This window comes from Rhinatrema bivittatum, chromosome 4 (genome assembly GCF_901001135.1).
Source record: "Rhinatrema bivittatum chromosome 4, aRhiBiv1.1, whole genome shotgun sequence".
Lineage (NCBI taxonomy): Eukaryota > Metazoa > Chordata > Amphibia > Gymnophiona > Rhinatrematidae > Rhinatrema > Rhinatrema bivittatum.
This window is the reverse complement of record NC_042618.1, coordinates 385,359,511-385,384,163: the sequence shown is the minus strand read 5'-3', so window position 1 is coordinate 385,384,163 and position 24,653 is coordinate 385,359,511. Positions and strand designations below refer to the sequence as shown.

General features: G+C 44.7%; 1 protein-coding gene across 2 annotated transcripts in view; it reads left to right on the top strand.

Annotated features, from left to right (window-relative positions):
- Positions 1–24,653, top strand: part of C4H3orf67 (chromosome 4 C3orf67 homolog) — a 479,946-nt gene that overhangs the window by 398,303 nt on the left and 56,990 nt on the right. For both annotated transcript variants that reach the window (XM_029600997.1, XM_029600998.1), the window contains one exon: positions 17,946–18,007. In XM_029600997.1, the coding sequence (XP_029456857.1) occupies positions 17,946–18,007 (62 nt within the window). The remainder of the gene's footprint in view (positions 1–17,945; positions 18,008–24,653) is intronic.

The following is a 24,653-nucleotide window of genomic DNA, read 5'->3' as shown; positions in this document are numbered from 1 at the left end:
TGTGTGATAGAGAGAGCATGAGAGTGAGAAGCCTTTGTGTGAGATTTGAGTATATGAGTGAGAAACCTGTGTGTGTGAGAGAGACCATGGGAGTGTGAAGCCTGTTTGTATGAGAGAAGAAAGAGCATAGGAGTGGGAAGCGCGTGTGTGTGTGTGTGTGAGAGAGAGAGAGAGAGAGAGAAAGACTATGGGAATGGGAAACCTTTGTGTGTGTGTGTGTGTGTGTGTGTGTGTGCATGATAGAGAGAGACTGGTCAGGAAGATGACTGCTGTATGCAAGAGAGAGACTGAACTGGGAGGTGACTAGACTGATCATGGACATGACTGATGTGTGTGTGTGTGTGAGAGAGAGAGAGAGACATGTTGGGAATGGCTTATATGTGAGAGAGAGAGAGAGAGACTGGTCAGGGAGGTGACTGGTGTGTGTGTGTATATGTGTGCAAAAGACAGAGAGACTGGTCATGGGCCCTAAGGAAGAGGCCCATGAGGGCAGAGCTTCAGCAGCCACTACTGTTTCTGATATCTGTTAATGGCTACAAGGGAAAGGAATAGGAGAGTTATTTATCCGAAGTCCAGGCAGGGGTCAACCAAGTATCCATCCGAAGGAAAGGGAGAGAGATGGATAGGGCTGAGGCAAGCAGGCAGAGGCTGGAACAAGTGGGAAACAGTACAGACTGGATTGAAGGCAAGCTGGATGAAGACTGAAGACAAGCTGGACGAAGATTGGAACACTGAGGAGCAACATGCACTACTGTGGAGAAGCTGGACCTGTTACTGAGGCAGCGAGGAAAGGACTGGAAAAGCCCTTTATAGGGCTTGACATGTGAGGTCATCAGTAGGTACCACAGAACTTTTTCTGCTGTGTGCCCTTTAAATAGCAGGAGGTAAGGCACACATGCTCCTAAGAAAAAGCATGGCTGGATGGGGCCAGTGGCATCCTGCTGCATAAAGACCTGGCAGCATCTCACTGCTTCAGAGCACGGCATCTCACCGAGTGGAGAGCTGGTGGCTTTTGGACACGTCGGGAGCCAGCGGGGACTGCCCAGCTGGGGAAGTAAGTGTGGCATTTGTAGGAGCAGTCCATGGACTGCCAAACAAAAGAGTACCCCCTTAAGCCCCCTCTCTAAGGCTCTGGGTTTCATGGGGTATTGTTGAGGAAAGTTCTTCAAAGGTTTGATGTCCACTATGTTGGAGGATGGCTCCCATGAATTTTCTTCTGGGCCATGGTTCTTCCATGAGATTAAATAATATACTTGACTTTTTTTCCCTCCAGCGGGAATCCAAGTCTTCTTGAACTTTGTAGAAATCATCTCCATCAGCAGCGACTTCCTGAGGTTCAGGCAGCATTCTGGAGGGCCATGAAAGCACCACTGGCTTAAGCAAAGAAACGCGGAACACATTATGGATTTTTAACATGGGTGATAGCCTTAGCTGGTACATGACAGGGCCCAATTGCCAAAGCACAAGAAATGGTTTAATAAAGCGTGGTACCAGGTACATAGAGGGACTTCATAGGTGTAAATGCCAGGTACTCAGCCAATCCTTCTCTCCCACTTTGGAACTGAAGAGCTGGCCTTCTTCAAGCATCTGCCATTTTCTTGGCTTGGTCGGCAGTTTTCTCAAACAACTGATTGGTCCGTTCCCATAGTTCATGCAATTTCTGGGTGGAGAGTTGAGCCACAGGTGAAGGAACTGTCACAGGTAGTGGCAGAAGAGGCAGAGATTGTTTTCCATAAACCAGCTGAAAAGGGGAGGAACTGGTGGCTGCATTCACATGATTGTTATGGGAGAATTCGGCCCACATTAAGAGATTAGCTCAGTTATCCTGGCACTCATTGACATAAGAATGGAGGAAGGTTATATGGATACGATTGGCACGCTCCGCTTGCCCGTTGCCTTGTGGGTGGTAGGCCGTAGTGTAGTCAAGTGTCATACCAAACGTTTTGTAAAGAGAGCACCAGTACCTTGTGGTGAACTGAACTCCTCAATCCAATAGTATGTGCTTTGGTAGGCCATGTAGGCATGTAGATTGAAGAGAAACGCTAACTCCGGAGCAGAAGGAAGTCCTGGTAATGGAACTAAGTGTGCCATATTAGAAAATCAGTCAATCACCACCCAAATCATGGTGATGCTGTTAGAGATAGGGAGGTCCATGATAAAGTCCATAGACAAGTGAGTACAGGGTTACCCTGGGGGCTGGCTACAGCTGTAACAGCCCCCAGGGTGAACCATGCGGTGCTTTTTGCTGTGCGCAAGTAGGACAAGAATCAACATAGGCTTTGAAATCTTGCTTCATTTGGGGCCACCAGTAGTATCATTGAAGCAATTCAAGGGTTCATGCCCACCCAGGGTGTCCTGCGACACAGGAGTCATGGGCCCATTTCAATACTTTTTCATGCTATTTGGAAGGCACTACCATCTTCCCTAGAGGGACGGGCACTGTAGTGGCCAGGCCTTGGGATTGATGACGTGCCTGGGAGGTTCTGGGATGTCCTCAGTCTGGAAAGAGCAAGACAGGGCGTCTGCTCATTGGTTCTTGAGCGCCGTGCGATATCGTAATTCAAAATTGAAACAAGCGAAGAACTAAGAACAACAAGCCTGTCTCGCATTGAGCTGCTGTTCTCGATGTAGAGGCATTTACCTCTCAGATGAAGTGTGACCTTGAGCTGTGCGGTAGAGACAGACACCCTGCTCTCTGCGATGGAGCCTCTCTTCTGGAACCAAGCAGCAGCATCCCAACTGCATCAGCTCTTCTAGAGGAGGAGAGGTCGAAGGTATGGCAGCTGATGGCAATAGCAGATGTTGAAATTGGGTGCTAAAGAGACATTCCTTTGCACAGGATGAGCCTCTCGAGCTCTTTATTGCAAATGATGATCAATGTTGCCAGTTAGTGCAATAAGAGCCTCTAGCGAAGTGGTTAGATCCCGGGAGGCAAGCTCACCCTTTATTTTCCCCAGAAAGGCCTAAGAAAATGGTGACTAAGCTGTTCTCTTACCAGTTTAGCTCAGAAGCCAATGTCCGAAATTCTACTGCATATTCAGCTAAGGTTTGGGAGCCTTGACAGAGGTGAAGCAGATCAAAGGCCATCGCTGCTGCATGACTTGGCTCCTCAAAAATGGTGCAAAATTGCTCCATAAACTGTTGCATGTCGAGCAAGATGGGGTCCCCTCACTCCCAGAGGGGAGAAGCCCAGGCCAGTGCTGTTCCACCAAGCAAGGAGAGGATGTACACGGTTTTTGCTTGGTCATTGGGGAATAGTGTAGCTTGTAACTGGAAGTGCATTCTGCACTGATTAAGGAATCCCCAACATCAATTGTGATCCCCAGCATACCAGGGTGGAGCTGGCAGCTGAGGAATTGGCTGACTGGATGCTGAAGGAGGTAGTGGTACCAGTGTGGGTGGTGTGGTGCTGCAGGAATGGTCAGAGCATTCAAGCGGGTGGTAAGCTGGTTCATTGCTGCAACCAGGAGCTCCAAGGCACCTTGTTGATCTTGTGGCCTACGGACTATGGGGTCGAAATAATAAAAGCGAGTAGAAACAGGTACTCGTATTGAGAACCCGTTTTTCTAACAAGCGCCCATCCACCTCTCCTGGCTGCCTGGTGCAATATGTTAATGAGGTGCCATGCTAAAAAGGATGCGCTAGGGATAAATTATGTATCCCTAGCACATCCTTGGCAATTTACAAGCGTCCATTATCCTAACCCATGCACTGCTATGGGTTAGAAAATGAATGCTGGAAAATTGAGCACCCGTGTTCCTAACCTGACCCCTATCAAAACTTTTTTTTCATGATGCTGCTTTCTGTGATTCCTCCTACTTAGTTTCGTGACAGTATTAAGTTGGAGGAACCACAGAAAAGCAATATTTGAGGCTGTTTTGTTGAGTCTTGGGGAGTGGCAAGACTTCATGCCAGCTCCGGGACTAGCATTAATTTTTGCAGGTACTAGCTATTAGCTAATAGCCTCATCAACATGGCATTTATATGTGATGAGCACTATTAACTATGTGCTGGTTTGGACACACTAATTCCATTATAGCATCAGGAGTTATTCTAGTGTGTCCAAAATGCATGTCCAACCATGTGTCAAGCTGTGCGTTAGGCTGAGTGCACTATATTGCATCGACCTGTATGCCAGGGATGGCCTGCAGTGAAGTCAAGTCTGCTGACTCCATGGCCTCAGCAAACTGTTGTGTCTGGACCCTTGGGCCAAGGTGAGATTGGCTCTACCTGCAGGGAAGAGCCCTGCAGGTTCTTACTGTCAGCAGACAGACCCAGGCAAGGCAGAGACTGGTCAGAATCTTCACCTATACCAGCCCATGTTCCCCTCGAGTTGAGCCTTTGAGTGCTGGGGCCAGCAGGACTTAGGTGGGGGGTCTCTGCTGATAAGAGAAGGTCTGAAGCAAGCTAGGGTTGTAGGCAAGCAGGAAGCAGGCATATCCGAAGTCCAAGCAGAGGTCAGAGGCAGGCAGTGGTCAGGCATATCCAATGTCCAGGCAGGGGTCAACTAGGTACCTGTCCAAAGGAAAGGGAGAGAGATGGATAGGGCTGAAGTAAGCAGGCAAAGGCTGGAACCATTGGGAAATGGAAGATGGAATAGATTGGAACAAAGACAAATCAGACAAAGACTGAAGACAAGCTGGACGAAGACTGAAGACAAGCCAGACGAAGACTGGAACGCTGAGGAGTAATACCCTCTACTATAAGTAGCTGGATCTGTTGCTGAGGCAGTGAGGGAAAGACTGAGAGAGCCCTTTATAGGGTCAGGCACGTGTATGCCTAAAGAGGAGCACAGCTGGAAGGGGACGGTGGCATCCTGCTACGTGAAGAGCTAGCAGTGTCTTCCTGCTTCGGAGCATGGTGTCCCACCACGTGGAGGGCCAGTGGCATTTGGATTCATCGGGAGCCAGCAGAGATGGCCCGGCCATGGAGGTCAGGCGATGGTTCACAGGAGCAGCCTGCAGACTGCTAAATATAACAATGGGTTCTGGGCCAACATCCCCCCTACCACCAATTTCCTACTCCCAGGGTATAGAATGTTGCCTTAGGCTGAGCTCCTCCTGTGGCTTTGAAATTTGCTACAGGACGTTTGCCTGATTGCTGGTTCTCAAGTACAGAGTCATGGCTATACAGGAGAAGGGACAGCCTAGTTCCTCCTCCTTTTGCCGCTTTGCAGGTTGTTTTTTTCCAGCCGCCTTCTCGTTGATGAATTTTTCTTTGTTTTTTTCATTGTTGCTTATTGCCTTTTTTATCGCAGCTTGTTGTTGGGCAGAATACACAAGCTTTTGGGGCTAGGGAAGTGTTATTGAAGCAGTTGGCTCTAGGATGTAGTCACATTTAGTGTGGGTACCTTGCTGGGGCAAGGCGTAAGCCCTTCCCAGGGGTGGTGGCATGAATTATCCTATCCCCAGGCACCCTGACCATTGGGCATATCTTGTTGGGGCACAGCAGATAGACTAAGGATAAGTCTAGCAGTGGATGGGAGATTTTTTTAGTGTTGGTGGCTTCAGTATAATTTGTGTTAATAAAGCTGCAGCCTTTGATCTCCAAAGGCTTGGATTTTATTTCTGAAACTTGGTGATGTCATTTGATGTGTGAGAGTGTGATTGGAAGGGATGCTGGATGGTCCAGGGAAGGGATGTGCAGCAGGGACGGATACGTTCAATTCGGTATTCGTATTCGTCGGTACCCAAATCTGTTACATCCGTTTTCGGGGGACCCCAATTCGTCCATTATTTACGTATGGTATTCGTTTCACATTAAAGTTAAAAAAAAAAATCCCATCCCAACCCTTTAAATTTAATTAACTACAACCCCCCACCCTCATGACCCCCCCAAGACTTGCCAAAAGTCCCTGGTGGTCCAGCAGGGGTCTTGGAGCATTCTCCTGCACTCGGGCTGTCGGCTGCCAGTATTCAAAATGGCGCCGATAGCCTTTGCCCTTACTATGTTACAGGGACTACCGGAGCCATTGGTCGGCCCCTGTCACATGGTAGGAGCACAAGATGGCACCGGCCTTGATCAATTACGCTACAGACCTTTCTGTGTCCAGAGTTCTACGTTGCTTGCATTGACTTCCACTTGCTGCCGGCTCTGATCCTAGCCTGTCAGTGATGCCTCCTCTCGCCTATCCTCTGGACATGGACTTACAAGGCTTAGGTTTTTCTTTGTTTGAGCGCCTCCAGTTACTTGTTCCTTTGGCGCCTCAGTTCCTGTACCGAATCCGGACCAGGGTAGTACCAGCTGCTGTCTCTGAGCTGAACCACTTCTCGTTACTAACTAACCTCAAGGCCCCAGCACCCAAAGGCTCAACCCAAGGGGAATGAGGGCTGGTATAGGTGAAGCTCCAGTGGCCTCTAGCTTCAGCTCACTCCACCTGCTGATGGTGGGAACCCGTAGGTCCTTACCACTGCTCAAAGATCCACCTCCGACGCAACAATGTGCTGATTTGGTTAAAGAGCCAATCAGAATACATCATTTTCATAATTCCAGGAAAATCATAACATAAGAACTAAGAACTGTCATACTGGCTCAGACCAAGGGTCCATCAAGCTCAGTATCCTCTTTCCAACAGTGACCAATCCAGGTCACAAGTACCTGGCAGGATCCCAAATAGTAGATATATTCTGTATTGCTTATGCCAGGGATAAGCAGTGGTTTTCCTTAAGTCTACTTGGCTAATCTTGGTTAATTAACAGCTTATTGCCATTTGTTTTATTTATTTATTTATTTATTTAACGCTTTTTTTATACTGGTATTAGTGGACACATCATACCGATTTAAATTAGAACTCAGGTAGAAAATACATCAAACAGGTACTGGGCATGGGAAAACAGAGTATAGAGAGATGAAAGGCCAAATACTGGCATAAGTAAGCAACATAAAATGTAAATAACAGGAGAATAATGTGAGAAACTTTATACATAATTTCTGGTCAAGTACTGATGCAGCATAGGGTCAACGGTGCAGGTGGGTCTAGTCTGGGAAAGTCTGCTTGAAGAGCCAAGTCTTTAATTTATTTTTTAATTTAATGGTGCATGGCTCAAGTCGGAGGTCTGCGGGTAGTGAGTTCCAGAGGGTGGGGCCAGCAACAGAGAGGGCTCGATCCCTAGTGGATGTGAGGAGTGCCTTCTTGAGGGAAGGCACATGGAGGGTGCCTTTGTGGGTTGCTCTGGTGGAATGGTTCTATAGCGGATGCGTGAGGGGATCGGGAGCCAATGGAGGTCTTTAAGGATCGGGATGATGTGGTCTGATTTGCAGGCATTTGTGATGATCCTTGTTACAGCATTCTGGAGCATCTGAAGCGGTTTAATTAATTAATTTATTTATTTATCGAGTTTTATATACCATCATTCGGTTTTCGCCATCATAATGTGGAGTAGGGAAGACCAAGGAGAAGGGAGTTACAGTAGTCCATTTTAGAGGAGAGAGTAGCCTGAATGACAGTATGGAAATCACGGGTGTGAAGTAAGGGCTTTAGTTTTTTTAGGACATTGAGCTTAAAGAAACCCTCCTTGAGGATATTGTTGATGTTTTTCTTTAGGTTCAATTGCTGGTCAATCAAAACACCGAGGTCTTGTACTGGGGGCTGAGTGGAGAAGGAGCTATTTGCTGGGTCATTTGCAAGGGGGTTTTGGGGGTTTGGTGATGGGATATGAAGAGCAGTTCCATTTTGGAGGTGTTTAGGGCAAGTTGAAGGTTTGTGAGTAGGGTATTAATGGAGGCTAGGCATTTCTCCCAGAGTTTTAAAGATTCGGAGATGGAGTCCTGAATAGGTATGATGATTTGGATGTCATCGGCATATAGGTAGAATTTGAGTCCAAGGTTGGATAGGAGCTGGCAGAGAGGTGTAAGATAAATATTAAATAGGGTGGATGAGAGGGAGGAACCTTGAGGAGCTCCTTGGGAGAAGGAGTAGTGGGTGGATTCTGCATTGCCTATTTTGACTGAGAAATGTCTGTTGGACAGGTAGGATTTAAAGCACAGGAGGGCTGAACCTGTGATGCCTATGGCCGAAAGGCGGGTGAGAAGGTGGTTGTGGCTTATAGTGTCAAACGCCGAGGAAATGTCAAGGAGGGCAAGAAAGTAGCAGTGCCCTTGGTCCATGCCTCTGATCAGGTGGTCAGAGAGGGAGAGTAAGAGGGTTTCAGTATTGAAGTGCTTACGAAAACCGAATAGTGAAGGGTGGAGGATGTTATTGTTTTCAAGGTAGTCCCATGAGTTGGGAGTTGACTACCTTTTCCATGATTTTCGAAATGAGTGGGAGGTTTGAGATAGGACGGACGTTAGAAGGGTCGTTGGGGTCTAGTGATGTTTTTTTGAGCAGGGGTTTGACCACTGCATGCTTGAGTATGTCGGGGACTATACCAGCAGAGAGGGAGCAGTTAATGATGTCAGCTAGGGGTTTAGCAGTGGTATTGGGAATAGATAGAAGTGCTTTAGTGGGGATGGTGTCTGTGGGGTGGGCGGCGGGTTTAATCTTTTTAAGAATTGATTCAATTTCCTTGGAGGAGGTGAAGTCAAGTGAGTCAAGGGTAGCAGTGGTTAGGCTTGGGCTGGGGGGAGTGGGAGATGGGGTATGGGGGAATCTGAGGAGGATGTTCGCTATTTTTCTGTGGAAGTAGATTGCTAATTCTTCACATTTGCTACTAGCTTCATTGTCGGGGATGGGGGGAGGGGCGGAATTAGTGAGATCCGCAACATAGGAAAAAAGGGCTTTGAGGTTGTACATGTACGCATGAATTTTGGAGGCATAAAAGTCCCATTTGGACTTGAGTATGGCGAGTCTGTAACAGTGAAGGCCGAACTTGTAGATGGAGGCATGTTGGGGTGTGGAGTCTTTACGCCATATTCTCTCACTGCGTCTGAGATTATTTTTCATGGTTTTTAACTCAGTGGTGTACCATGGTTTTAGATTTTTAGAGGAAGGGTGCAGGTCGCGTCTGGTGATTGGACATAGGTTATTTGCAATGTCAAGGGTGATGTTACTCCACGAGGTAAGGGCAGCTTCTGGGGTGGAGCAGTCCAGTTTGGACAGAGAGTTGGATAAGACAAGGATAGGTCCTCTCTGGAGCAGGATTTTCTGAAGACAATGGAGATGCTTTGAGCAGGGTTGCAAATGGTCGGGGCATTTATAGAGAGTAAGGTTTCAATGAGGGAATGGTCCGACCAGGGGATGGGGGTGCATGATGGAGTGTTAGGAGAGTGGATACAGGAGTTAATGAAGATAAGATCTAGGGTGTGCCCAGTTTTATGGGTAGGGGAGGAGATGATTTGTTTAAAGCCAATGGCATGGAGTGAGTTGAGGAAGGTTTCACAGGATGATGAAAGGAGGGAGGAGTCTACATGGAGATTGAAGTCACCTAGTATAATGGCAGGAATTTCAATGTTGATGTTGTCAGAAATGAATTCAATGAGGGGGAAAGGGTCGAGATCTAGAAGGCCTGAGGGGGAGTAGACAAGGCAGATTTGTAGTTCCGGGGATTTGAACAGGCCAATTTCAAATCTAGGTGGGGTGTCAATGATCACAGGTTTAAGTTTTATATACTTTTTAACTGCTAAAAGGAGGTCACCGCCTCTTTTTTTAGGTCTCAGGATGGTAAAGATATCATAAGAGAGAGTGGGGAGCTGATTGAGGATAACTATGTCTGAATCCTTGAGCCAGGTTTCTGTGACGGCACAGATTTCAGGCTTGCAGTCGATCAGGAGATCGTTAAGGATTGGGGGGTTTTTGGAGAGAGATTGAGCATTGAATAGGACTATGGATAGGGTTGTGAGTCCGAGTAGCTGTGAAATAGTTCTTGTTGCATTCAGAGGTCCATGGACTGCCCCCATAAACCTCTGCTCTTACCTTTGTGGCTGGGCCGGCCGCTCTGCCTCCCAATGCAGTAAAACGCCATTGCACTGAAACAGTGCATTTCAGATTCTGAATAGTAATTGGATCTCAAACCTAAACTTTATTACTTTGAAAAGTTCAAATCAGGACAGACCAGGATGGAGGGTTAAATTCAGTGAAATAGTTCTTGTTGCATTCAGAGGTCCATGGACTGCCCCCCATAAACCTCTGCTCTTACCTTTGTAGCTGAGCCGGCCGCTCTGCCTTCCAATGCAGTAAAACGCCGCAGAACACCACGCAGCAGGACGCCACCAGCCTCAATGTGCCGCGCTTCTCCTTTGGCGCGTGTGCACCCAATGTTGGCTATTTAAAGGGACTGCAGCGGGAAAGTCCCTGCAGCCTCTAGTGGAGATGTCAACCACACTGCTCTTTGATGCTCCCTGTCTCAGCAACAGGTCCAGCTGGCTTGAGTAGTGCGTGTTCCTTCTGCCAAGCCTGTTCCAGCCTTCATCCGCCTAGTCTGTTCCTGCCTTGTGTGCTTACCCTAGCCCTGACCGTTCCTCTTAATCTCTCTCAGACTGATACTTGATTTCAATCCTTGCTTGGACTCTGATCGCTGCCTGCCTTTGATCAGTGCTTGGAGCCTTGATACACCTGATCACTGCCTGCCCTTGACCCTTGCCTGGACACTTGATATGCCTGATTACTGCCTGCCTACAACCCTTACCCATCCTTGGACCATGTCTCCAGTCATCAGCAGAAACCCTCGCCTAAGTATTGCTGGCCCTGGAGCCCAAAGGCTCAACCTAAAGGGAACATAGGCTGGTAAAGGTGAAGATCCCTACCCAGTCTCTGTGTCACCTGGGTCTGCCTGCTGATAGTGAGAATCTGCAGGTAGAGCCAATCTCATCTCAGTTCAAGGGTCCACAGATACAAGAGTTTGAATGCGCAGTTACAGGGTAACTTTCAAAGGGACTTCTACACATAAAACTACTCACCCAATATTCAGATAAACTGATGCGCATGTTTCATGTTCAGACATAAGTTTACCAAAATTAAGTGAAGGTATTCTAGGAAACAGATTCAGGCTGGGATTTGCATATATACACATACTTTATAAAATTTGACCAATATTCACATAAATTTTCAGGGAACTTTTTGTGCACACCAGATAGGTGTAACTTGTGCGGAGTAGTTTTCATGAGATAATTTTCCATTTTTACTGGCGTGATCTACAGGCCACTGACTCAAACTAAGAACTGGACAGAGATCTGATCAAAGAAATCCAAAAGATGGGAAAGAAGGGAAAGAAGGGAGAAATGTTGCTCATTGGAAAATATAATCTGCCGGATGTGGACTGGAGTATCCCTTCTGTGGAATCTACAGGAAGTAGAGAGATAGTGGATGCCCTTCAAGGGGCTTTGCTCAAACAAATGGTAATGGAACCCACAAGGGAGGGTGTGGTGCTCAACCTAGTGCTCACTAGTGGTGATAATGCCTCTAATATTCAGGTAGGGGCTCACCTGAGCACCAGCAATCAGACACGGTATGGTTTTATATCACGAAAAGGATACAGAAAAGTCATACGAAGACCCGATTTTTGAATTTCACATATTCAGATTTTGTCAAAATCTGGCAGGAAGAACTGGAGGACATATCTGGAGGAAGAATTGGAAGACTGGGAGAAAATAGGTGAGGTGTAACAACAGTGTGCCAAATTAAAGGAGCTATTACAAAGGTAACAAATCTATATGTTAGAAAAGTAACCAAGAACAAGAGGAAAGGAAACTGATTTGGTTCTCTAAGGAAGTGACTGAAAAAAATAATGGCAAAAAGAGCAACGTTCAAGAAGTATAAAGGATCTCAAAAAAGGGAACACAGGGAAGAATATCTGTTAAAACTGAGGGAGACAAAGAAAGGAATAAGGAAAACAAAAGGTCAAATGGAAGAAATGATTGCCAAAGAGGTAAAGCAAGGTGGCAAAACATTTTTCAGATACAGAGAAAAAAGGGAGGCCAGAAAGGTGACAAGGATCAATGTGTGGAGAGAGACAACGAAATGGCAGAAATATTAAACAAATACTTCAGTTCAGTGTTCATGAAATAAGATCCTAGAGAAAGACCTTTGCTGGTTGACAAGTCTGTAGTTAGGGATAGGGTAGATGAAACTCCATTTACAAAAGAGATTGTATGGGACTAGCTAGGCAAACTGAAAGTGAACAAGACCATTGGGCTGGATGAGATACATCCCAAGATACTGAGGGAGCTAAGACATATGCTGGCATATCCGCTGAAGGATATGTTCAGTAGATTTATAGAAACAGGAGTGGTGCCGTGGGATTGGAGAAGAGTGGTTGCGGTGCCACTGCACAAGAGTGGAAGCAGAAAGCGGGCTGGAAACTACAAGTCGGTTAACCTCACTTCAGAGGTGAGAAATTTAATATGGACCTGCTGATTGAAAGGATAGTAAACTATTTACATTCGGGTGAAGTGCTGGGCCTGAGGCAGGATGGATTCAACAGGGGAAGGTCCTGTCAGGGTGACTAGAGAATTCGATCGAGGAACAGCGCATGATATGATCTACTTAGATTTCAGCAAAGCTTTTGATACAGTCCCACATAGGAGGCTTGTGAATAAAATGAGAAGCTTGGGAGTGAGCACCAAGGTGGTGGCATGGATTACAAACTGGTTGACTTGATAGGTGACAGTGTGTAATGATAAATGGAACCTGCTCTAAAGAATGAACTGTGATAAGTGGAAAGCCATAGGAATCGGTTTTGGGACCAGTTCTGTTCAATATCTTTGTGAACGACATTGCGGAAGAGATAGAAAATAAAGTTTGTCTATTTGGTGATGATACTAAGATCTGCAACAAAGTAGACACGCCTGAAGGAGTAGAGAGAATGAAAAGAATTTTAAGAAAACTTGAAGAATAGTCGAAGATTTGGCAGCTAGGATTCAATACCAAGCTGTGCAGAGTCATGCATCTGGGATGCGGTAATCCAAAAGTGCTATATTTTATGGGGGGTGAAAGACTGATGTGCATAGACCAAGAGAGGGATCTTGGGCTGATAGTGTCTGGTGATCCGAAGATGGTGAAGCAATGTGACAAGGGATTGCTAAATCCAGAATAGTGGGCTGCATAGAGAGAAGAAATTAAGAACATAAGACTTGCCATACTGGATCAGACCAAAGATCCATCAAGCCCAGTATCCTGTTTCTAGCAGTGGCCAAGCCAGATAACATATCTGGCAGGATCCAAGACATAGATGGATTCCAAGTTGCTTATCCCAAGAATAGGTAGTGGATTTTACAAATTTACCTTAATAATGGTTAATGGACTTTTCCTCCAGGAACTTGTCCAAACCTTTTTTTAAATGCAGCTACACTAATAGATTTCACAACATCCTCTGGCAATGAATTCCAGAGCTTAATTATGCATTGAGTAAAAAAATAATTTCTCTTATTAGTTTTCAGTGTATTACCTAGTAACTTCATTTGTGACCCCTGGTCTTTGTACTTTTCGAAAGAGAAAACAGATTAATATGTACTCATTCCATTACACTCATCATTTTATAGACCTCTATCATATCTCCTCTTAGCTGTCTCTTCTCCAAGTTGAAGAGTCCTAACCTCTTTAGCTTTTCTTCACTGGGCAATTTTTCCATCCCCTTTATCATTTTGGTTACCCTTCTCTGTATGTTTTCTAATGCTATTATATCTTTTTTGAGATGTGATAGCCAGAACTGCACACAATACTCAGAATGAGGTCGCACCATGGATCGATACAGAGGCATTATGTTATTCTCTGTTTTATTCTCCATTCCTATCCTATTAATCCCTAGCATTCTATTTGCTTTCTTGGCTGCTGCTGCTGCACACTGAACAGAAGATTTCAACATATTTTCAACAATGACACCTAGATCCTTTTCCTGAGTGGTGACTCCTAATGTGGAACTTTGCATTATGTAGCTATAATTTGGGTTTCTCTTCCCTAAGTGCATCACTTTGCAATTGTCCACATTAAATTTCATTTGCCATTTGCATGCTCGGTCTCCCAGTTTTGCAATGTCCTCTTGTAATTTCTCACAATCCTCTTGTGATTTAATAACTTTGAATAATTTTTTGTCATCAAAAAACTTGATCACCTCTCTTGTTGTTCCCATTTCCGGGTCATTTATAAATCTATTAAAAAGCAGCTCCAAACAGATCCCTGGGGCACTCCACTATTCACGTTCTTCCATTGAGAAAATGTACCATTTAGTCCTACTCTCTGTTTTCTGTCTTTTAACCAGTTGGCAGTACACAATAGGACACTGCCCCCTATCCCTAGGGATGTTATAAAATCCGGGGTTGGCGCACACAAAGGGATGCATACTTGTGCACCTTGCGCGTGCCTAGCCCTAGGGGAGCCCCGATGGCGTTCCCCGTTCCCTCTGACCCCACCCCCAACCTTCCCCTCCCTTCCCCTATCTAACCCGCCCCCCAGCCCTATCTAAATCTCCCCCACCTTTATTTTATGATAGGTTGCCGGCAGGCAAACCCCTGGCACAGCCGCTGTGCCAGAGGCCTCAGTTCTGCCTCGCCCTGCTCCCGGCCCGCCCCTTTTTTCAAGCCCCGGGACATGTGCGCGTCGCCGAACCTATGCAAAATAGGCTTGGCGCGCGCAGGGGCACTTTCTCGGAGTTATGCGCGTAAGTTACGCGCGAAACCCTTTGAAAATCTGCCCCTCTATCAACTAGAAGGTAAAGTTTGCCTATTTGGAGATGATACTAAGCAGGGCCGGTCGCGCTAGTCACGTGGTCTGCCGAGCGCAGCCGTGACAGAGCTGCTCTCGGCAGACCACGTGATATCTCCTGGGCCGGCTTGGGCGGCGAATCCCCGGGCCAGTCTTCATCAGGAATCCGCTGCTGATACTAAGATCTGCAACAGAATGGACACCCCTGAAGGAGTAGAGAAAATGAAAAGTGATTCAAGAAAGCTTGAAGAGTGGTCAAAAATTTGGCAGAGAATTTGCCAAGAATTGCAGAGTCATCATCTGGGATGCGGTAATCCAAAAGAGCTGTAGGTGATGGGGGAGGGGGATGAAAGACTGATGTTGACAGACCAAGAGAGAGACCTCTGGTAAGAGTGTCTGGCAAACTGAAAATGGCAAAGCAAGGTGACAAGGTGATAGCTAAGCCAAAAGAATGCCGGGCTGCATTGAGAGAGGAATAACAAATAAGAAAAAGGAGGTGATAATGCTCTTGTACAGATCCTTGGTGAGGCCTCATCTGGAGTACTGTGTTCAGTTCTGGAGCCTGTATCTAAAAAAAAATAGAGACAGGATGGATGTGGTCCAGAGAAAGGTGACCAAAATGGTATAAGGTCTATATAGGAAGACTTATGAGGAGAGGCTAAAGGATCTAAATATGTGTATCCTGGAAGAGAGGAGGTGTAGGGGATATATGATACAAAACTTCAGATAGCTGAAAGATTTTAATGTTGCACAAATTTTGAACCTTTTCTATTGGAAAGGAATGAATAGAATCAGGGGTCACAAAACGAAACAACGTCAGGAAATATTTCTTCATGGAGAGGATGGATGCCTGGAATGCCCTCACGGAGGTGGAGAAGACAAAAGAGTCAAAGAATTCAAAGGGGCATGGGATAAACACTCTCTAAAGACTAGAGGACAGAAATGAAGAAAAGCATGCATGGGGGCAACTTGATTTTGTGGCAGTTACTACACTTAGCAGAAAGCATGGAGATTACTACCCTTAACCAGTAAGCCTTAATGCTTTTAATGTAGCTGCAGCATTGCTCTCCAACTGGGGGAAAAGGGGGACTTGGATTCAGACAACAATCAATTAGGGCCCCTTATGATCTGGATTACTGATAAGCATGGGGGGTAACCTGCATGGAGTGGCAATTACTGCTCTTAACAGAAGGCGTGGGGATTTTAACCCTTAATCTATAAGCCTTGATGCTTTAACGCAATTGCAACATTGCCCTCTGCTTCGATGATAGGGGAGGGGAGAAGGGAAAGAAGAATTGGATTCAGACTACAACCATCAGGGACCCTGACTTTTACAGTCTGGGGTACTGATACGCAGACATAAGGGAAAAAGTTTATCGGCGTCGGTTGTCAAACCTGCTGACAGCCACGGGTTCGGAACACGGACGCCGGCAAAATTAAGCGACCGTTTTCCAACCTGCAGTTACGCTGTTACCCTTGGTCCAAGGTAGAGTTAGTGCTACCTAGGAGAGAATCAACTCTCTTAGGTCCCTACCATTGGAAGGCAAAGCCTGGTGAATCAACAGTTGAACAAATACTTCACCACTGAGGAGCAGACCTTGCCTTAAACACCTGAGGCGAGGGAGGAGTCTCAGGAAGGAGCCATGACAATTTCCTGTCGTGGCCCCTTTAAATATAATCTTCAACTGTGGCTCTAAACATACCCGGAGGGGGAGGAGTCATCCCGGCCGTGCAGGAGCCATGCGGCTGGCCTCAGCAGCGGCCAAGGCCACGAGGAGAGCGCCGAGGGAGGCTGCCCGACACCGCAGGTAAGCACTTGGTCCCAGCCGCGGACCGCCACGGCAGGCGGCCATGACAATCGGCCCTGGTCGTGGACCGCCGTGGGCAGATTTTTAAATTTTTTTTTTATTTTTGGGGCCTCCGACTTAATATCGCTATGATATTAAGTCAGAGGGTGTACAGAAAAGCAGTTTTTTCTGCTTTTCTGTACACTTGCCCGGTGCTGGCCGAAATTAACTCCTGCCTTTGGCAGGAGTTAATCTCTGAGAGTAAAATGTGTGGCTTGGCCGCACATTTTACTTTCTGTATTGAGCGTGACTAACTAATAGGCTCATCAACATGCATTTGCATGTGATGTGCGCTATTAGTTTCGGGAGGGTTGGCCACATGTTTTCCACACGCTATTACCCCTTACTGTATAAGGGGTAATAATAGTGCGTCGAATACACACGCGTGTGCACACATGGATGCCAGATTTTATAACATGCGCGCGCAGATGCACACATGTTATAAAATCGGGGGGCGATGCGCACAAGGGGGTGCACACTTGTGCATCCTGCACGTGCCAACGCCCGCGGCCTTCCTCAGTTCCCTCCCAATCCACTCCAATTTCAGAGCCGTCTGGGAGGGACCTTCCCAACCCCCTACACTAACCTCCCTTCCCCTAACCTACCCGTCCCCTAGCCCTAACCTAGCCCCCCCCCAAAATCGTTATTTTACCTCTTGCGACTGCCTTGGGGCAGGCACAGGTTGCGTACTCCGGCACGCTGCCGGCACGCGATCCCCCAGCACAGCGGCAAATGGCCACTGTGCCAGGGGCCTCTAGCCCCAACCCGTCCCTCCCCACCCCTTTCCCGAAGCCCCAGGACTTACACACGTAGCCAGGCCTTTGAAAATAGGCCCGGCACGCGTGGGCCTTTTAAAATATGGTCTATATTGTGTTCCTGAAGGGAGCCATAGTCCTTAGACCCTGGCCAAAGATTTTTGATACATGGGCTGAGCTAAGTAAAGGAGCATTAAAAAAGACAGGGAAATGCCAGTTGATAATTCCATGGACCCAATGTGGAGTTTAGTTCTGATCAAGCTCTATGCCAGAAATGAACAGAAAGAAACTTCTGGGACTGCATAGTAAAAGACATGATCTTAACTTTTGTTTATTAACCTAGAGAAAATAATTTACACACAGATTTCATACCTAATAGATATCAGGTATTACCACATAAACAGAATATTAGACTTTAAAACAGATAAAAACAACTAGGTAATTGCAGTACTACATACAGTTTAACAACTGCATACATAGTAATCAGATCTTATGTTAATGCTTTAAATGGAATTCTTTACAATTTGTATGCATAGCCTAAAAAAATCTTAATTTAAAAATGTTGGTCTCTGAAGATTTTATACAATTAGAACTTTAATTTTTTTTTTTTAAATCCTGCTGCAATGGCAAATGCCATGGAATTCTAATATACTGAGTATTAAAAATATCTCTGATGTCCAGAAGGATTTGCCTCAGAAAGATTCTTTTCAGCATATTGAAAGAATCTTTACAAAGTCATTTTCTCACTGCTGTTTCTTTTGTCTTTCACAGCCTGTCAGTCAGGGACATCACTATCAGAACGAAATGCACCCACTTTCTCATTCCAACCCACGGTAAGGTGCTGTTTATAGCTCAAACAACAAATCTGGTTAAATGTTTAAAGATTAAATCAATGAAAATCGCATTTAATCTTAACTGTTCATTCCAACTGATGTGTTTTTAATGACATTTTTTAGTCTGCTATTTACAATCATATTGACTAAGTTGTATGTAAGCTTTCCTGATTTCACTCATGTTTTATATTTTTTTATTTTAAGGGAGAAATTGATTTAACATATTTAAGTAAACATTTAGTAGTCACGTAGATAAGGCTCTTCTTTTAATTTTCAGATTTTTTAGAATTATTCTCTGTAGCAGGAGTAAGCAACTCCAGTCCTCATGTGCTGCAAGTCAGTCGGGTTTCAGGATATCCACAATGAATATGCATATGATTCATTTGCATGCAATGGAGGTGATGCATGCAAATACATTAATGAATATTCAGAGTGGATTTTCTAAAAACTCAACCAGCTTGCAGCACTTAAGGACTGCTGTTACCTACCCTTGCTTTATAGCAAAGGCCTCTGTTCTAATTCCTTCCTTTCCAACTCCTATTGGGCACAATCTTCAGTATTTCTGAGAGCAAGGGATCATGATATGAAACGGAGGAGGGTAGTCATACCCTTGACTTAGTATTTGTTAAACCAGTCTACTGCCTCTGATTTGTCCCAAAACCAACAATTTCTCCAGTTCCCTGTTCTGATCATTTTCTATGTATCTGTTTCTTCGTGCGCATCTCCTTTGATAAAGTCCTGTTCTGCCACTCCACATCGGGGTCTCATTGACACCTCACTTTTTCATGACACCATTCTGCCTCTGCTTTCAGATTCATGTTTTGACAATTTCTCAGACGCTCTTTCTCATGTTATTTCCTCTGTTAAATCAGTTCTTGATAATTTGGCTCCTTTAAAAATATCGAATCCATGTAAACAAAAGCCACCACCCTAGTTAAATTCCACTCCAGTGAAAACTGCCAGACGTTCTCTTAGAAAAGCTGAACATATCTGTCACTCACCGATTTTCTTAGAAGAGGCCTAGATGGATCTGTGGGGGGGAGGAGTCAAGATGGCAGCTTGACTTATGCACCACACTGTTCATCTGTTTGCTTTTCCTCTTTGGTTGGTTTCCTGCTATGCAATGCCTGTGAAAAGGAAGCGGAGAATTAGAACATATCCCTTGACTCCCCCAACTTTGCCTGGACAGAAGACCATTCTTCAGTGCACAGGCTCTAAAACTATAATAGAGGCTCAAGCTCCGGCTGTCCCGGTGTGTGGGGAGGGACCCGCTGAGACCTCAGATGAAATTTCACTGAGCCCGCAGGATGACCACAGGCCGCCGGCAGCACGAGAGGCCAAGACACCACACCCCACATGGAGTCCTAACCAGGAAATCCAGCTGTTGGAGGTCGATGGAGCTACGCCTTTGAACCGTCCCATGCTCAGCTCTTCATTGATTAATGAAGAGAGTGCCGTATCTACTGCACCGGCTGCCCTGTTAAATAAAGCTGAGAATGGAGGTGGAAATATATCTCCCCTGGATGTCCTTACAAACAAACTACAAACCTTCAGTAGTTACCCAGATTCTTTATGGGACTTGATGTCGGCTATGGGGAAAGCTTTTTCTGACTGCTCTCTGAAGATAAATGTATTAACACAGCAAGTGGATACTATGATGAAGAATAGCGATGTGAACAGACAGGAAATACCTGATAAATTTAAAAATATGGAAGAAGAAATAAAAGGTGTAAAAAACGTTCAGTCTACGATCATCCAAGACTGTTCAGTGTTGAACAGGAAAGTTGAATTTATTGAGAATTCTTTAAGACACTTAAATTTATGGGTACTGAATTTTCCTAGGGTTCTGGGAGAGATTCCTTGGGTTACTATCAGAGGATATTTCTTAGAAATTTTGGAATTTACAAGTGAATCTGCTCTCCCCTTGATCTTCTATAACCTCATACTTTATGTAAAAAAACCTTTTTATGCAGACATTTATGTGGGTCCGACAACCCTAAGCTCTTCAATTTTATAAAAGAACCAATTCAGGAGGAAAGTCCACTTTACTTTATTTAATCCTATCTATATTTTTTTATGTTATTTTGTATTTTTAAAAAAATATTTAGAAATCTCCAAAAATATTTAGAAATCACCAAAAACAGTCCCGCATTCACAGAACAAAATTCCTTTTCAAATGAGCATCAAAGTATTCCCGCACTTATCTTGTCATCAAATGTCCGATGCAACCCCGACACAATATCATGTTTCAAACCTCTGTCTGCCTCAGGGGAGGAAAAAAACGAATCCACTTGCTCACATTCTTTTATTTATTTATTTATTTATTTATTTATTTATTTAGCACTTTTATATACCGAAATTCTTATAACAAGTTACAAACCAAATCGGTTTACATTATAACGATGACCATTGCATGAAAATGCAGTACATTAAACAAGGAAAAACTAACTTGGATCCATAGAACTGGGTTTAAACAGAGAAAATAAAAGCAGAACTTTAATCGCTTGTTTTATCATTCGTCTGGGACCAGTTCCATATCTTCACTCCAGTAAGGTCGATCTTAAAATGCTGTCTGCAACACTGCACCTTTTGGGGCAGATCTTTAAACCTGCGTGCAGGCGTAGATTTGTTCGCGCAACCTGGCGCGAACAAATCTACACCCAATCCCCTGCCGGCTAACAAAATAGGAGAAGACCTTGCACGCTGCTACAGCAGGAGGAAGAGAAGAGGCTTCATGGCCAACGGCGGTAGGAGGAAGAAAGCAGGTCTCAAGCGCCACTAGTTGACCCCATCGCATCAGCAGCGAAGGCAAGAAGAGGTCCGTGCATGATACAATCGGAGTAGGAGGGAGCCGATTCAACTGCTGCTCCTTCTCCTGATTGAGATCAGCATAAAGGAAGTGTTAGCCCCGTGATTTTTTAATACAGCGGGGCCAGCACAGCAGAAGGAGCAGCAGCTCCCTCCTGCTCCTGGTTGGATCATGCACAGGCCTCTTCTTGTCTTTGTTGCCAGAGAGATAGGGTCCACCGGTGGCCCTATTCTTTTTTTTTTTTTGTCTGCCAGCAGGCCCCCCCCCCCTCACCTGTGAGCACCAAACCTGGGCAGGAGGAAGAAAACAGGTTTTGTGGCCCCTGGTGGAGCACAGCCCTCCAGTGGCAGGAGGAAAGAAGATGCTAGTAGCGGCAGAAGAAAATAAGAGCAAGTGTGTGGATAACAGCATGTATATGTATGAGAGAGCATCTATGTGTATGTGAGCTCATGTATAGGTATGAAAGAACTTGTGTGAGAGAGAGGAGAAAGTTCCCCAGCTCTCCCTTACTCCTCCACACTAATCCACGGAAATCTTAGGGCGACCAGGAATCAAACGTTCCCAAGTATGGAAAGTGGGAATTTTTTTTATTCTTACTAGTTTTAATTATTGGGTACTATTTAATGTGTTTGCTAATTTGAAATATTTTATTGGTGTTTGGGAAATATTTTTTTAATTTTTATGAGATTTAATTACTGGATGTTCTATTCATTGGCTGTTTTAAAACATTTATTCTTTTTATTAATATGGTTTTACTATTATGGTTTTTATATTTTTTTGTTTGATATTTTGTAAAGAATGGTATTTCTCTTTTTCTGTTGCACTGCATATAGTCTGGCTTGTGCTTTCCAGTTCAGTTTTTGTCTGCATGTTTGTTTATGCTTTATGATCTCTTTATTCTGTACTGGGAGAGGGTCTCTCTGTTTTCTGCATGTGTGTGTTTGGTAAATTCATTGCAGATTTATTGTGGGTTTCTATGCTGATTTACCTATTGTTTGGAATCTGCCTTTGTAATTTTTTGTAACATTTAATTTGTTTGTATTCTGTACTTTTAGATATTTTGTTGATTGTTTTGCATTTTGCTGATTTTATGTGTGTTTATGCACGTGCATTTTATAAAATCTCATGGCCACACGCACTTGCATGTTGGATTTTAAAATCCGTGAATGCAGGTTCAGGCGACACGCACAGAGGGGCCGAATTTTCAAATATTATGCGCAGGCCTCCTCCAGTTCCCTCCTAATCTGCTCCAATTAAGGAGCATACTGGGAGGAAACGTCCTTACCCCCTGCCTAACCTTCCTTCCCTTTCCCCTCTCCACACCGACCCCTAACCCCTACCTAGCTTCCCGAAAATGTTTTATTTTTCTACTTACTACTCCTCCCGAACAGAAGTAGTTTCCGCATGGCAGCTGGCTAACAGCGCACACTTCCCCATGACAGCGGCTAATGGCCATTGTACTGTCCAGCCTCCGTCCCGCCCCACCCTTCCCCGACCAGACCCTGCTCCTGACCCGCCCATTTTTTAGGCCCAACACTTGTGCCCTTAGCGGGGTTTACGCACATGACCGGGCCCATTTTAAAATGCACGCAAAGCGCACAATGCTTGGCCATATGTATCAACCCCACTTTTTATGCATGCAGGCCTTTGAAAATCCACCCTTAAGATTTTCAGATTAGCGGATTACCAAGTTTCCAAATGCATAAATAGACAAATGAATAAATGTGTGACTGAGGTGAGATATCCTGGTAGTGTGAAATTTGTGTAGGGATCTATAGTAGTCTGCCTTCGGTTTTCCTAATACAAAGTATATTGGAGTTTAGGGCCTGCTGTAATATTTACATTGTTGCCTTTTCATAGATAAGGTTTTTACTTTTGAATTAGTGCTATTTTTTAGTATGCAAGGCTTACTATACTGTAATTCAGTTTAGTCATGGGTTTCTGAGGGCAAAACCCACACCCAACATGCATTACAATAGCCTAATACCATATGCATTCCAAGTGTGTTTTTTGCTTTTTTGCAGGGTTTTCTGATTGGCACACAGCAATGCACTCTGAGGGCATTTTGGGGAGAAGTTATCTTAGTCGGCTAAGTTAGCCGGCTAACTCTGACATTTAGAATTAGCTGGCTAACTGGGTGATGTATCTAACATATTATATCGCGTGTATCACATGATATCGGTGCAATAGAGCACTATTGCAGTGATAACACGCAATATATACAATATTTTGCATCTCCTCACATAAGAACATAAGAAAATGCCATACTGGGTCAGACCAAGGGTCCATCAAGCCCAGCATCCTGTTTCCAACAGTGGCCAATCCAGGCCACAAGAACCTGGCAAGCACCCAAAAACCAAGTCCATTCCATGTAACCATTGCTAATGGCAGTGGCTATTCTCTAAGTGAACTTAATAGCAGGTAATGGACTTCCCCTCCAAGAACTTATCCAATCCTTTTTTAAACACAGCTACACTAACTGCACGAACCACATTCTCTGGCAACAAATTCCAGAGTTTAATTGTGCATTGAGTAAAAAAGAACTTTCTCCGATTAGTTTTAAATGTGCCCCATGCTAACTTCATGGAGTGCCCCCTAGTCTATCTACTATCCGAAAGAGTAAATAACCGATTCACATCTACCCGTTCTAGACCTCTCATGATTTTAAACACCTCTATCATATCCCCCCTCAGTCGTCTCTTCTCCAAGCTGAAAAGTCCTAACCTCTTTAGTCTTTCCTCATAGGGGAGTTGTTCCATTCCCCTTATCATTTTGGTAGCCCTTCTCTGTACCTTCTCCATCGCAATTATATCTTTTTTGAGATGCGGCGACCAGAATTGTACACAGTATTCAAGGTGCGGTCTCACCATGGAGCAATACAGAGGCATTATGACATTTTCCGTTTTATTCATCATTCCTTTTCTAATAATTCCCAACATTCTGTTTGCTTTTTTGACTGCCGCAGCACACTGCACCGACGATTTCAATGTGTTATCCACTATGACACCTAGATCTCTTTCTTGGGTTGTAGCACCTAATATGGAACCCAACATTGTGTAATTATAGCATGGGTTATTTTTCCCTATATGCATCACCTTGCCCTTATCCACATTAAATTTCATCTGCCATTTGGATGCCCAATTTTCCAGTCTCACAAGGTCTTCCTGCAATTTATCACAATCTGCTTGTGATTTAACTACTCTGAACAATTTTGTGTCATCTGCAAATTTGATTATCTCACTCGTTGTATTTCTTTCCAGATCATTTATAAATATATTGAACAGTAAGGGTCCCAATACAGATCCCTGAGGCACTCCACTGTCCACTCCCTTCCACTGAGAAAATTGCCCATTTAATCCTACTCTCTGTTTCCTGTCTTTTAGCCAGTTTGCAATCCACAAAAGGACATCGCCACCTATCCCATGACTTTTTACTTTTCCTAGAAGCCTCTCATGAGGAACTTTGTCAAACGCCTTCTGAAAATCCAAGTATACTATATCTACCGGTTCACCTTTATCCACATGTTTATTAACTCCTTCAAAAAAGTGAAGCAGATTTGTGAGGCAAGACTTGCCCTGGGTAAAGCCATGCTGACTTTGTTCCATTAAACCATGCTTTCTATATGTTCTGTGATTTTGATGTTTAGAACACTTTCCACTATTTTTCCGGCACTGAAGTCAGGCTAACCGGTCTGTAGTTTCCCGGATCGCCCCTGGAGCCCTTTTTAAATATTGGGGTTACATTTCCTATCCTCCAGTCTTCAGATACAATGGATGATTTTAATGATAAGTTACAAATTTTTACTAATAGGTCTGAAATTTCATTTTTTAGTTCCTT